Source organism: Watersipora subatra, chromosome 1 (genome assembly GCF_963576615.1).
Source record: "Watersipora subatra chromosome 1, tzWatSuba1.1, whole genome shotgun sequence".
Lineage (NCBI taxonomy): Eukaryota > Metazoa > Bryozoa > Gymnolaemata > Cheilostomatida > Watersiporidae > Watersipora > Watersipora subatra.
Window position 1 is genome coordinate 25733288 of NC_088708.1, and position 16100 is coordinate 25749387.

Genomic DNA, 16100 nt, shown 5'->3' on the forward strand with positions numbered 1-16100 from the left:
GGAAGAGCTTACATGTACAGTTCATGTGTCAGATTTTGAAGCTACACGCATGCTAACACACTATCTACCAGTTTGCCTTGTTAGCGATGATGTGCGCTATGCGTAATCTTTCTTCTTATGTTCATATTAATTACAAAAGTTTGCAGCTCAAAACAATTGTAGTCCATCTAGGTCAAAAACGAACAGCTTTATTTTGGTATTTTCTAGTGAGGAAATCTTTTTAAATGGAGCAGTAAAGTCGTTCTAATAGATAGGAATCTATCTTAACATGATTGTTTTTCTTGAGGATTTATGAAGTTTTCAACTTTCTATTCATCTTTTATCAGAAGCAGTTTAAAGAATAGAGAAAGCATAATATTATTATGCTTTATTATTCATCTTGAGGTGTTGACTGATGTTCTAAAAAAAGAATCAAGGAGATTGACCAACCAGAAGCTGAGATATAGCCAGCCAAACACAGGTCTACCAAAAAACAAAAGTGTTTTGGTAATCATCAATATATGACGTATGAAATCGACTTGTGTGTCATTGGTCAATTAAGCCAACTAATGCACTCTCCTATAACAATCACGGCGTTTTAATTGGTTTAATCCCTGGAAGTATAGAACAATCAAATTGGGCCTAACAATCATCGCTCCTAGAATTCCGAACCAGTCCCTCTGACGTGTAGATTAGTTTTAGCATAAAATAATTACACGCATCTATTATTTCGCTATCTTGCTAGTTCAGCTCAGTTTTGTTGTTCTCCTACTTAGCTTCCCTATTCAGACTCATCTTTAGCGTTGTTCAGATTTTTTAACTACAGCTAATAAATAGAATCAATTAAATCAATCATCAATATCGGTTATCATTTGGAATTTTCTACAAATTATATTAGTTACATCATTTATTCTATTCGCAGTTATATTATTATTTTGTATAATATGCATTATGAATATTATATAAATCATAAAAAATAATCATAGATAAGATAATGGATCAATAGAAAAATCAAAGCAAAAGTTATCGTTTTCTTTTCTTATAGCAAGAGCAGCACGGTCAAGTTAGTCTTTTCAAGATTATGGCTGTAGTGAACTTCCAGTCTGTTAATAGTGACGATAATCATGAAAATCAACTGAATGCTGCAGTAGATACACAGTAGAAAAATGATGAAGCAACAAAAAGTCCCATTCCTATTTCGTATTCTAAACAAACTGCAATCGCGGATATCGCATATAGACTATACACGCGCCGTTCGTTGAACAGATGATCTTGGGAGCATATCCGTGGAGATCGAGTTAAAATTTGAAGCACAATAGTCAAAATCTGCTCTTCTGCTTTAAAAAATCATGGCGAGGGGTTGTGGGCAAATGCCTTTACCACACAATGTTTGGATGATTTTCCTGAGAAACCAGAGCTAGTATGTAAATTATTTACTATCGCGAGAAGCGTTTCACATCTCGTAGCCAAAACAATCATTATAAGTAACGGCGGTAAGGGTGCGCAACTCCGGCACATGACCATTAAGTCGATTTTATACGTCATAGTTTTCGGGATTTTCGAAGGGTTTTCCTCTGATTCTTTATTAGGTAGACCTGTGTTTGGCTGTCTATATCTCAGCTTCTAGGGGGTCAATCTCCTTGATTCTTTTTTTAGAACATCAGTCAACACCTCAAGATAACTAATAAAGCATAATAATATTATGCTTTCTCTATTCTTTAAGGTTTGTGCAAATTTTACAACTTTCAGATCTGGAAAAGTGGCAATGTTTATAACTAACTCACAGCTGCTTTGCTAAAATGATACCCAAAGTATTCTAACACATTGTCACAACACTTGCATGTATCTTGGGTTCACTTGTATTAAAAACTACTGAATGCCCGGCATTGCACAGGTAATAAAACCGTTTTTGCACAGAAAATTAATTTTTAATCAACATATACAACATTTACCATTCTAACTTTTAAATGAAGGTGTTTGTTTATTTCTATGTGTGCTATAAGTTTAATTAAATTTATGCTATATATACATATAATTATATAGCATTTTGGAGAAGTCTGGGCAGTCAAATGGCAATGCAGTGCAATAGGTGAACTGCAATGGTAGCTGTAATGTACTGGGTGTTATTATCTACAACAAGCACCCAATAATGAAAGGAAAATATATGTTTATATCTCTCCCTGCAATAGGAGAAATGCAATATTAGAAATAAAATGGCAAGCTGCTGTGTAATATATATATATATATATATATTAATCTGTCTATTTATGTATAATCCGATCAGGCGGGTTAGTTTTAGGATATTGTGGTAACCTTTCAAAGACTTGGTAACATATTTATATGTTTATATGTGTTTTGTATCATTATACTTAAAGGACTCTACAGAAAAATGGTTAAATCTGTTGAAGAATCTTCGGTACAAGGGTTTGGTAACGGCCGTTAACAGATAATTTTTCGGGAGTTGTGTGCACATATGCATTTATCATAAATCTCCCAACCAATCGCTTCGCTCGTGTTTGGTCGTGGGTGGGACAATATTGATTGAATGGTCTTTTGTAGTGTAAAATAATTAATGATTTTGTGCTTTTTAAGATATAGGTTTGTAAATGAAGCAACACCTCATGGTATTGTTTTGATATCATATGATATGACTAGGTGAATGCTTAGCGTTGCATGGATAATAAAAACAGCATATAACAGTGACAGGTAATGTAGTTACCATTGGCTAAGTTTTTTTCCTGATGAATTTGAGTAACCTAGCTAGTTTAAATCTTTACTATAATAAGAGCCGTGCTTATAATTGTGCTTATAGTTGTTACCTTACGCATCATGATCTCTCATGCAATCATGATCTTCAAGCGTTCTAGTAGCAACCAATAGTATGTTGAGCTATTTTCACAAGCGCTGCATAAGTATGTGCCAAACTTTCTGTAGTATGGCAAAGACAGCGTAGTGGTTAGCTTGCCCATCTGCAAAACTGGTGGTTCGGAGTTAATTCCAGTTTTAATCGCTATAATTGGACACGCGAATGACAGATGACAAACAAGCACAGTTATATATACAGTGAAACATGGATAACTCGTCCTCGGATATAGCGAACACATGGTTAACTCGACTGGATTTGCTTGGTCCGTTCCCACGCAATGATAAATGGCTCTATATAACTCGAATTCAACACTGTTATAACGAACTGTTTTTTGCCCAACGGCTACCGAAACGGTTGCTATCGCTTTAGAAAATCACTTTATTCCAAGCCATAGAGGTAAACCTCAACTTTTCGTAATTCATAAGCGTCGTTATTACCTCCATCGGCAAAATATTTTTGTCAACGACTGTTCTAAAGGTTTGGTGAAATTTTATTTATACTGCTATACGATGAATAGAACAGGCTAGCCGGGTCACGGGCGCAAGGATTTTCGCCACGCACATACAAAACAAAAACAGCATGTTGTTTTTGTTTTGTATTTGCGTGGCGAAAATCCTTGAGTGCGTGACCCGGCTAGCCCGTGATGAATAGTTTTCCGACGTTGATTCCGTGTTGAATTAACGTCGGAATGTTGAATGTTTAAAACGTCTTAAAAATTGTTGAAATCAAACGTATACTTTGTCTTAGCTAAAAAAAACTATTCATCGTTTGACCTAAACACAAAATACGTGTGTACATTCAATAAGTATCCATTCAAAAAGCGTGAGTGATATACAATGTACCGTAAAACCTCGTAAAACTTTTAATTGAACTGCCTCGGAGTGTTGCTCTTAACGAATCCCAGGTAAAGTAAGGTAATCTTTCCATAAACTTCAAGAAAGATCGGCAAAATTGATCGTGGGTAAAACGCTCAAAAGAAAAATATGTCTTTTCTTTGAGCATTTCAGCAACGATCAAGTTTTGCCAATGTCAATCTAAAAACGTCCTGGCAATAACATCACCTCAAACAACAAACCAATCTCAAGTGATAGAAAAATCTCTATACTTTTTGATAAAAACGTTTTAAACTTTACATTAGAAGCATTTAATTTAAAACAAGCCATTTGTGCTTTTGATTTATATTATAGTTTGTATATGTTCATGTATCTACTAATAAATAAGTAAATACATGGACTTGTGACAGTGCTCTGATAACTTGAACACTCTGATAATTCGAACACTTTTGCTCGGTCCCTTGAAGTTTGAGTTATCCGAGTTTCACTGTATATATATAAAACTGTGCTCACATATTACTTTAGCCTACATCGCAGACCCCGTGATACACAGCCCGGTGATCTTCAGACCACTAGTAGTTTTTAACAATAAATTCACAACAAACTAAGAATTAATAATAAAATTATGAGATCATTATAAACACATTTTATGTGTTTATTTTAAGCGACATCACAATCACCACTGTATATTTCAATAAGAGGAATAAATATAAGACTAGAGTGTTTAACTCATATTCGTAATTTATGAGCACTTAGCAGTGTTAACAATTGCAGCAAGATGGATAAAGTTAATCTCTATTGTTTTCTTATGCAGAATATGCTGCAAGTCTGTCATGGTGTATAGCCTACAAACTTGTTAGCCTATCCTTTCTATAATAAACTTGTTTCTAACATGGTCTGACCTAAGCTAGTTAAAGCTACATTCGATGATAGAGTTGAAGTTAATTACGGTTTTAATTATAGTTTAATAGAAAAATCGATCATCTGTTGACATGACATACAGATGCAGCCAATGAGTTCTGGCTGAATGTTGAGCTGTTCCTGCAGTGTTATCATTATGTGTATCAATTAGCAGAAAACTACTTGATATAGGTTGGTTAAAAGAATCGCTATCAGAATTTTCATACTTTCGTGTTTCCACGGCTCGCTCTTTGATGCGTGCATAAGGGAGAAGCATCGAGTGAATTATCTGGCAACTGAGAAGGCCTAGGGTAATGCAATATAATATGCTTAGTATGCTGTTTTTGATATTTATGCCTACAGCTATTTCATGATGGCTGTTACACAAAACGCAACACAATAAAATAATTTGAGATATCGAAAACTAGGTTGCTGGAAAATGACATAATGTCATACAGAAAAAAATTATTTAAAAATTTAGTTTATTAAAATCATTAACTAAAAACATTCTATAAAATTAATATTACAAACATCTTGATAATAACTTAGTAAACTAGATGTTGAGGACAAAAGATTGCTGTTGCGTCTGACACGTCTTCCGTACTTGCAAAGAGTCTATTGCAAGTCTGACACTAGCATGTACGAGCATTCACCTCCAGTGTGCTCCTGCCATAAAGCAAGATCTCTCTTGCAATTCAATTGATATTGACTTTGTTCATCCAAGCAATGATAAGTTTTTGATAAGCTCAGAAAGAGATCAGTTGACCAGAAGAGGGAGTACATTCAGCTGAATCTGCTGCACAAACACCTCAACCAACTAGAGCTTAGTCATTAATTTAATGTTTATCTTTTTATAAGTTTTTAGACTATATTTATAGTATATTTTTAGCCACTCATCTCTTGTTTTGTAGACCTTACGTCTGATTATAATTATAGTCTCTATTAGTATACAATCCTTTCAACTAAAAACTAAAAAAGATGCTAAAACCAATTTGATTCTACTTTATGATCAAACTATTGTCACGTTCTTGTATTAATATTGCTTAAAGTTTTTTTGTATAAAAATAGTTTTCCTATCTTGTTATGGACAGTCAACCCTCTCAAATAATTAATTTATTTTCAGCTAACGTTGGTCGCAATGACTTCAGATCCAACAAATGTAAAGGGAGGTTACGGTTTTAGTTTTGACTCGTTATTGCAGTATAAATGGTGTGGTGTATTGTAATTTATAATATGCTAATGTCCTCTGAAGTTTTCTACTAAAGACACTTTCTAAAGCCATCCTTTGAATATATTGTCTTCTATCTGTGTTTCACAGAATACAATGTGGCAGTCACTATTATTTTATTGGATGTGAATGACGAGACGCCGGTGTTCACCATGCAGCCCTTCCCATATCTAGCCACCATTGATCCCAACTTACCAGCCAACTCTAAAGTAGACTATCTCATCACAGTCAGCGACAGCGATGCCACCAGCTTTTTGGTATTCTCCCTGCTAGAAGGTAGTAATTGCAATATCAGTTTTGAAACATGGTACATGTATCTCAGCAACTATTAGGTTTAACGTTTATCAAGCGTGTACCTGGATCTTGCGTATTGTATTACTTCAATCATCTATAGTTCTGATTGGTTAATTGTCTTTTCTATGAATATAGTTGGCCAGCATTTATGCTTTAAGATTGGTTATCTGTGTCTGTATTATGACTATAATAACTTAATTGTCTAAAATATGATGTATATTTGAACTATGATCATGATTGATTACATATATATGAACTTTTATTAGGATTTGTTAAATAGGATATATCTGAATTATGATTGGTTAAATATGTATCTGAACTATGATTACTACTGGTTGAATATATCTGAACTATGAATACAATTGGTTAAATATATCTGAACTATGTTATAATTGGTTAAATATATCTGAACTATGATGATTGGTTATGGGGTTTCGATTATGATTATGATAAGCTAAGAATTTTTGGCTGAAATTAATTCTTGTCTGTTAATTATATAATCTAAACTGTCATCTAATCTTAAAGGTTGACTTGCAACAAAATTCACATTACAGGTATTTGGTATCAAGAGATTAACTATGTCTTACTCTGCTGTGTTGTAGGTGCAAAATATGTGGAAATGTGATTACAAGCTCTTAAAATCACGAAAACATCGTTGGTTGGAATCCCTTTATTTCGATGACATACTCAACTCGACATGGTTATTGTTTTGGCATGTGATGTTATTCCGTGAAATGAAAGGCCAATAAAAGGCTCGATATAAAAGGTCTCATAGCACTAGTTTATGACAAACACTTCGGGCTCCACCGAAAAGCCCTTATCAAATATAGAAGCTCGCTACTTTACAGTTTCTTTTCAGCTTGATCTGATCGTCTAGTCGTAATCTGATCATGTGACCCATACTTCCTGCCAAATGGCGCAAACAATTTCTGCAGCATTTTTCGACTATCACAGGTGACCAACAGGCTTCTTATGTTTATCAGAGGATGATATGCACTCCTTCAAGCTAAGATTAAAAAATTAATTTTTAGGCTAGGTTTTAAGAGAGGCCGTTTTTGAGAGGGATTCCAACCGTTTTTCTGATGGCTGCGATTAACTGTTTGTTTTTGAGCTTTTAAGAGCTTGTAATCACATTTCTACATATTTGGCACCTACAACACAGCAGAGTAAGACATGGTGAACCTTTTGGTACCAAATAACTGTAATGTGAATTTTGTTTCAAGTCAACCTTTAATTTAATCTGGTTCCTTATGATTTTCCGCTCCTACTAAATCATTGCTTTTACTTCCTGTTCTTTCTAACCGCTTGCTCACCGGCTGATGTATAGGCTCCTCCAAGTTCAGAATAAACCAGAATGGTGAACTTCACACAAATGACAGGCTTTCAGCGGACATAACTTACACCGTAAAGGTGAAAGTCGTAGATGAAAACGCTGAATCTAACACCCAAACTGCTGAAGCTGTTATAAAAATCCTCGCAGGTCAACGGCCTCCGCAGTTTTATGAAGACTTTTATCAGGCAACTACGCCGGAGAATTTGCATGGTGCTCAGTAAGTGTATTTCAGAAATGCCTTCGGCTACTTCCTGCTATATGCCATCTATCCACCTATGTCATAACATGCTTTTCTTGCATAGAATAGCTGGACAGCATATCTAACCATGGCTGTCTTTCAGTTTACCCATATCAACGCTTGTAAGTCCCATGTTTTTATCATTACTAGTACTCCCGCTGAGCCCTAAGAGATCCTCAGCTGTGCCAATAAAGCGCAGAGAATAACTATGTGCACAATTATTCTAACATTGTGGAAAGTGATTGATTGATACAGTTATTAAAAGTGTCAGTCTACATTGGTTAAAGTCTTGGGTTTGAATCCAACACGGTGCAACCTTCTTTTTACAGTCATGGTTTTTGACCGATAGATGGACACCGCTTTTATCATAGTAAAGTTTGTGAAGCAGGACCTTATCAAAATCCAAAGGTCTATGGAACAAATTTGATATAGCCAATATTGTAACTAATTACGTATTTTGTGATGCCTCGACTTTGACCCTTATTGCAATACTGATATGAGAAACCTATTCATTCATTCAAGTATACATGTATGTTATTTACACATTTAGAACATTTGGAAAATTAGTTATTCTTAGCGTGCATTTTAAAGCATCAAAACGGTTCTATTAATTTAAACTTGTTTAAAGCCGGTTGTGCTCAATACGAAGAAGCAAATCATGCTTGTGGGTTGTTACAGAACTTAATCGTTGCCATAGTTATATTTGTTCATTCGTGTCTTGCTTACATCTCACGAGTGCCATAAAATTTAACCGATCCGTTGCTTAATTGCTTTGATAGTTTTTACTCCATCGTTCCTTTCATATCTTATCCATTAATCCTCCTAAACCTTAAGACTTTATGTAGTTCAATTTATTAGCTCTACATTGATTAAATGCCTCTGCTCCAAATTAGTCATGCCATTACCCATTTTTTATAGCTTACCATATGAGAACATTTTTAGTTTTGGGTTTTTAAAGGAAAATGACTATTCAACCCAATTATTTTTATATAAATTTTAGCATATTACATGCTTCATGGCCACTAAATATTGGTTTGCTAACACATTACAGCTGGTCTATAGTTGATCTTGTTTTCATTTTGTTATAGCAGCCATCATTCACCATGCAGTTTAGCAAAGTGGATGTATCTAGTGGTTTGATATAACCGGTATCAGTTCGATTAGACCAATACAGTGCGGCCTCAGGTTACGATGACCCTTTTATACAATTTTTTTGCCTTACGAAGTGGAACACAACGATCTTTCGTCCTCCCCATACGAATCCTGTTTCCCTTTTACGAATTTAATACAACTTCGGTTCGAAACTCAAGTTTGGCTGTCCGCTTCAAAATAACAATAATGCCGAGATGCTGTTTGCTAAAAACCTTCTCACAACGCTTGAAAGAAACACGATGACCAATTTCTCTCAGTTCAGCATTCCTCGTGTGAAAAGTGGTAGGTAAAAAGTGAATATTTTCCTGTTAAAATCAGTAGCAAAGTTGGAGTTGTGGTCCCTTTGAACAGAGGGTCATGGATTAGACAACTTCCTTTAATCTGCTAACAAAATCTACTTCATTGCTAGAACAGCATCGCTCGGGCTTTCTTGTCGAATTAGGTTGAAAAAAGGTTAAATCAGGTTTTAAAATTTATAGTAAAAAGCAGCCGGAAACCGATAAATGATGAAATTTTAGCGATGAAAAAGATGCAGTTCAGTAAAATAGTTCAAAATACATACATAAATGTACTAAAACTTAGCTTCAAGTGTGTTTACTAAGCTAAATTCATTTAAGCTGACTTCAAATCTTATGTTATACATCTGTCTCGAAGGTAGGATCTCCCTACGGTATGTCCTGCTGCTACTGCACATATATTGTAATGTTACATTTTATTGCAGGTCATAACCACTAAATACACTGAATACACTAAAGTAGGTAACTATAGTTGTTAAGGCTAACATACTATTTGTTACATATTTTAATTTTGAACAGTACCTACATAAAATTTTGATAACTTTTACCATGTTTGAGTTATATAATTATTATGGGTTTCTATACCCTTCTATATATGATATTTTCGCTATACGATGCTAGCTCTGGAACGGATTAAAATCGCATGGCGAGGGCACACCGTAGTGTGATTTGTAGAAAGTTTCAAATTATGTTATCCTCGATATCGCTGTCATATCCTGCGTTATTATATCCCAATAACTTGCTTCCCCTCTAAACCATTTCAATTGTTTTTTACCTACTAATATTTATGGGATGTTTATGTAGCCTTTGGGTTGTTTGCTGACCTTTTACTCATTGTTGACTATTATTACTAACATTCACACATTCTCATATTTGTGTAATATTGTTTTTAGACTCTTTTCAAGTGAAACGGTATTTAGTAGCTGTATATATTGAGTAAAAGAGTATTTACTTACTCATCATGTTTGTTCATCAAACGTTTTATGCTGTTTAGACTCGATGTTACCATAAAGGCCAAGTCATTTCAAGGTGATGCCATTTCATTCGGTATGATCGCCTCTCAGATATTTATAATAGAGGAGGTCCCTAACACACCCAATGAGGCGAAGATTCGTATCACTACCAGTCTAGATTATGAGATGAATAAGCGTAGTCACATGCTCACCATCACTGCGAGAGAGAGAGGCACAGGCCTTAGTAGCACTGTTCAGGTCAGCATTTGATTGGTTGAGCAGACAATCACTTTCTGTGAGGGTTGTAGGAATTCTATGACATTCCTTCCCGGCCATATTTTCGGGTAAAAATGACATGTTATACAGTTGAAGAATTGGGTATTATACAAGATTGCTACCAGTATCACTGATAGGGCAATATATATATGTATATACATAAAATATACCTATCCATCGTTTTTTTTGACGTCATCAAGTCGTTTGCACATGCGCCCGTTCACGAAAAGCCGCCATTTTTGTAGAAAGCGATCGTTTTTCTTTGATTTATTAGTACTTTTAAGTGTTGTTTTGATACTATAATAAAAAATTGCAAACAAAAACATCGTTTTCAAATTATCATTGCAAAAGCTTAGTGTTTCTAATGAAAAAAATTGTCTATAAAGATGGCCGACAACGATAAAATGACGTCACGAAAAGACAAAGGATACTATATAAATATATATATATAAATATATGTAAATAGCTACAGTGTTGGAATATAGTGGTGTATCATCAGTTTTTCAGATGACTGGTGATACAGCACCAGTCACCTGAACAGTCCGGAAGCACAAAACAGACCTGTTGTGACTCCAGGGAGAAACATCAACCTGGAAAAAGACAAGCAACTTAAACCTATTCCAACTCTTTAGTTATTTATAACACTCTGTACTTTTCTGAGCGTAGACTGATGTTAGCGGTAGGCCTGACTACTCATCCATGATATATATAAAAAAATATATATATATATCACTTGTATATCTATATATATAAATCACAGTGTTTGTCTATTAGTCTTTGTTGGTCTGTCGTTTGTGTGCACAGTTATAGCGATAAAGTTTAAGAAATGAGAAATTCAGTTTGCCCTAGGTTTGGACTCTACACCTTTAGGTCTAGATCTAAAGGTCTAACCACTAGACTATATGTCCAACTGGCTGTAGGATGAATAATTGTAAACCTAATTATGCAGCTGCCATTCTTTAATGCCGATTGGTTAAAATACTCGCGCTTCAGTAGCACACTTGGACACTTGAAAATCCTGACGCAATTGTATTGCTTATGCTGGCTCAATTTATAATAACGGTTCTTATTATAGTAAAGTTACTAGCTTAAGTTACTTGAACTCATTGAGTAAAGAAACTTAGCCAATTAAAAATAAATTTTCTATGCAAAAACTTTTATTTCCTACGCAATACCTGGCATTAAACTAGTATACCTGTATATACTGGTGATATATATATATATATACGGGTGATATTTATATACAATAGCAAAAAATATTAGGGGTAAAGTAAAGTTTCAGTAAATGCGCTACAAATCTGTTTCGTGCGATGCACTCCTCAAGCATGGTTTGACTAAAAATTTTCCCCGGCTCGGCCGACCGGTCTTTACTCGTCGAGTATTTGACGATCGCGCGCTTTCACCACTGAGTAGGTTATGGTCGCGCGCTTTCGCCGTCGAGTAGATTACAATTGCGCGCTTTTGCGGCCGAGTACTTGACGATCACGCGCGTTTTTAGTCAAACCGCGCCTGAGGAGTGCATCGCACAAAACAGCTTTGTAGCGCTTTTACTGAAAATTTACTTTACTCCTAATATTTTTTATCCTCCTAATATCTTTTAGTTACTATATACGTATATAAATATCATCTAAGGAGAATAGATCTGTATCTGCTTGAAACAACTTTGTAGTGATTATGCTATGTGTATATATATATATATATATATTATAATCTACCGGTAGATTATAATATATACATAGCATAATATATATAGGGTATATGTATATTTAGTCCTTAGCGGATTAGTAGTTAGTAGTAATGTTTCACTAAGTTTACGTTTGTCGTGACAGTCGGGGTCAGTGCACTTGTTCTTTAATTTACTTACAGCTCAACATTATTGTGGTTGACCTAAACGACAATTCTCCAATCTTTGACCTCACGCAGTACGTGGCTGATCAAGCCTTCAGTGAGGATGTTCTTATTGGCACTAAAGTCCTCACAGGTTGGTGCCACTTGCAATTGCATACGATGGAATGTTGGGTAAACTGCTCAGAGAATGAAAAAAATGTTGGCCCAATGACTACTGATAGCTGTCTGATTGCACTATTTCAATTACTAACTGAGTGACTATTGATTAAACTATTTCAACTAGTACGTAAGTGACTACGAACTAAACGATTGTAACTAGTAATTACCTTAATACCTTTATTTAAACGCCATGCCATGACGTTCTATTATTTAATCCTTCCCTTATTGTGGCCTTTTATTAGAGGTGATGTTCAAATAAAGGGGAGCATTGTATTTTTTGAAGAAATCGTTGGAATTTTGGGAAGATAAAGTTAACTTTATGGGCCCAACAAATGTCACCTAAATTTTGCACGCGCCTTCGGGCGGAACGACGTTAACATTTTAGAAGTAAGAGATATGCCATAACTTACCTCCAGCTTGTCAAAGATCTCTAAATAAGTACACATTGGGAACCTGAGAAATATCTCTATCAGTTCATATATATTGCTGGCAATTAACCTGTGATGATTTCATAGCCTGTGTTACAATTTGTTGGAGCTTTCAATTATTTATTTCATTATTTTAACTTCAAGGCATATTTTCATTTTACAACTATATTTAACAATGTTGTATGAAAGCTCATTGCATTCATTGCCATGTTTGTTACGGTTTGCGGCTAAAGCTGGCTTTTTATGTGCAATAAAAGAGGAGTTATGAGAAAGCCGAGTTTAGATAACATCAATGATGCTACCAAGTAATATGCTATAAATTTGTCAATTTATAAGTTATACAATAGTAATCCATCAAATGTTTCAAATATATATTCAAGAACAAGGGACATAAACAAACCATATTAATAATACAGGCAGAAACAAAAATATTTGCATCGTTTGCTCGGCCAATTGTATTCTGATTGTTGTTTTCGTTTGGACCCATTTCATCTTCTGGTTGTTCAATACCTTCCACAGTGTCTTCCGATCACAGCTCTTTTTTGCACTCCTGAACTAGCCGATATTAGCATCAATTAACAGTTTTTTAACAGAGCAAAACCTTACCCATCGCCATTGAGACTACTTCGCGGAAATGAGCTTAACGAAGTGACACGGCTTCCACGCTAAGCGTGCTAACCACAAGTTTTGATCTCAAAATTATAGTACAGAATCCATCGTAATTGTTAAACCGTTTTTCATATACCTGGAAGTATCAAGACGGCGTTAAACAAGGAACTAGTATTAACCTGATACAGCTACTAATTATTTCTATGGCATTGCTTTCAAAGCTTTTTAAACAATCATAAGCTTTGTAGTTGGAAATGGACTTCAATGCAAACAGCAACCACAAAAGAATTAATCATAAATGATGTTACATCCTACTGATTAGTAGGATTTTGTGAACACTTTGTTACTTATCATTTACTATTATGGGTTCGTAAAGATCAAAGAATGTCCAAGTGATGGTCGAATAGAGGTGGTGTTCAATTAAAGGGTGTCGCTCTATTTTTCAACCTTCCATAGCGGCGGTCAAATAGAAGTGGCGGTCAAATAGAGGTTTTATGGCAAGTGTCTACTAACTAAACTATTTAATTTGCTATTAAATGACTACTAACTAACCTATTGTAACTTGCTATTATCTATGTGTCTACTAACTAAACTATTGTAACTTGCTATTATCTATGTGACTACTAACTGAACTATTGTAACTTGCTATTATCTATGTGTCTACTAACTGAACTATTGTAACTTGCTATTATCTATGTGTCTACTAACTGAACTATTGTAACTTGCTATTATCAATGTGACTACTAACTGAACTATTGTAACTTGCTATTATCAATGTGACTACTAACTGAACTATTGTAACTTGCTATTATCTATGTGACTACTAACTGAACTATTGTAACTTGCTATTATCTATGTGACTACTAACTAAACTATTGTAACTTGCTATTATTTATGTGTCTACTAACTGAACTATTGTAACTTGCTATTATCAATGTGTCTACTAACTAAACTATTGTAACTAGTAAGTGATGGAGATGTTTTTAAGACTTTAAAATTGCTCAAGTCAGTTCAATTCTCATCAAGAACTTAACAATTAAATTTCCATTTCTTTTGCATCATAGATTTTGTAAGAATGGATTTAATTCAGTACTTAAGCGCTAAACACTACCATTCATTTCTCCATTAGCAAACCTGACTTCAATGAATCCGTCTGATTCAGAAATCAACAAACACAATTCTTTATAAATTGTTACCAAAAAATTGACTTGGCAATCTTTCAAAGTAATGATAAACCACAATTGCTAACTTTACTACATGCATTAGCTAAGCCCTCTACTGATTGTATAGCAAATAGTGAGGCAGGTATTTATAAATACAAAAGAACAAATATAACTATGGCGATATAAGCATTAAAATAAATATAATTTCTTGATGGCTAGTGCGTATATCCCTAATGCAGGTTTTTTTGCATGATAATCAAAACAGATAGCTAGGCTTATTGCCAGCGTGCAGGCAAACCATAGAACTATACTATATTAATGCATAATACTTATTATCAACCAATAAATTATTCGTAGTAATATCGAGGACTTGTGAAAATGTATGGAAATCTTTGCTTCAGCACCCATAAGTTAACAGAATGGTTTTACTTAGGATATTACTGTCTGAGATGAATTTTTGTCAAGGTGGTGATAATCATAGAGGTTTTAATAATAAAGGGAAGCATTGATGAATTTTGACTCAAGACGTTTTGCTTATTGAAAATAGAGAATCGAGTCAATTCGACTATGGTGACAATAAAGGGCTAATTCAATTTTACTGGGAGGATGCGTCAATTCAATTCTGCAGTAAGTTAAGGATACCAGAGCATCAATTCAATTCACTTGTGTGCTGGTCCTTAAGGCTTGCTCGAGCAAGCATGTAACTTCGAGTTTCATCTCTACCAAGTAATGACTGGCTTCCTTTTGTAGTTCGAGCATTTGATGCTGATTCTGTGGAGAATGGCAATGACAATGGTAGGATAACCTATAGCCTTCAGTCAGATGTCGATCCTGCTCTTCCATTCCGTGTAGAAACAGTAGAAACGAGTTCAGGTTTTGACGGAATAATTAAAGTATCAGGGTAAGTTAAACCAATTAAAGATCTTTCCTTATGCTAGCTTGTTGGTTGCCAGAGGCTGTCGTTTGACTCTCATCAACACTCTGCTTTCTTCTTTTTCTTGAAGTCCATAGTAAAGCTCCTTATAACGAAGGCTGACTCATTTTTCATGGTGCTTGGCGCTACTCTTGTTGTTCTCTGCTTGAATCTGCTGCCTGTATCTGCTACCTGTATCTACCGCCTGTATTTGCTACCTGTATCTGCCGCCTGTATCTGCCGCTTGTATCTGCCGCTTGTATCTGCCGCCTGTATCTGCCGCCTGTATCTGATGCCTGTATCTGCTGCCTGTATCTGCTACCTGTATCTGATGCCTGTATCTGCTGCCTGTATCTGCTGCCTGTATCTGCTGCCTGTATCTGCAGCCTGTATCTGCAGCCTGTATTTGTGTATGGTTCTAGCAGATGCTGATTTAGATGTTTTTATCAAAACGTTGATCATCCGGGTTTTTGGAAATTCGTTTCTTATCAGCGTGTAAGTTGGGTTTTTATGTGGTGTGTGCTATTTTAAGTGTATGATGCGTGCCGATATAAAAATATAAGGAAAGGGTTGGAAGGAATGGAACATTTGAGTCAGAGAGACCATCATTGCCTGTTCATAAGGGCTCTGAC

General features: G+C 35.1%; 1 protein-coding gene across 1 annotated transcript in view; it reads left to right on the forward strand.

Annotated features, from left to right (window-relative positions):
• The window catches only part of LOC137385536 (neural-cadherin-like), a 77762-nt gene that overhangs the window by 895 nt on the left and 60767 nt on the right, over positions 1-16100 (forward strand). The window contains exons 2-6 of the mRNA XM_068072016.1: positions 5897-6082; positions 7428-7650; positions 10114-10330; positions 12215-12329; positions 15306-15456. Coding sequence (XP_067928117.1) covers positions 5897-6082; positions 7428-7650; positions 10114-10330; positions 12215-12329; positions 15306-15456 — 892 coding nt within the window. The remainder of the gene's footprint in view (positions 1-5896; positions 6083-7427; positions 7651-10113; positions 10331-12214; positions 12330-15305; positions 15457-16100) is intronic.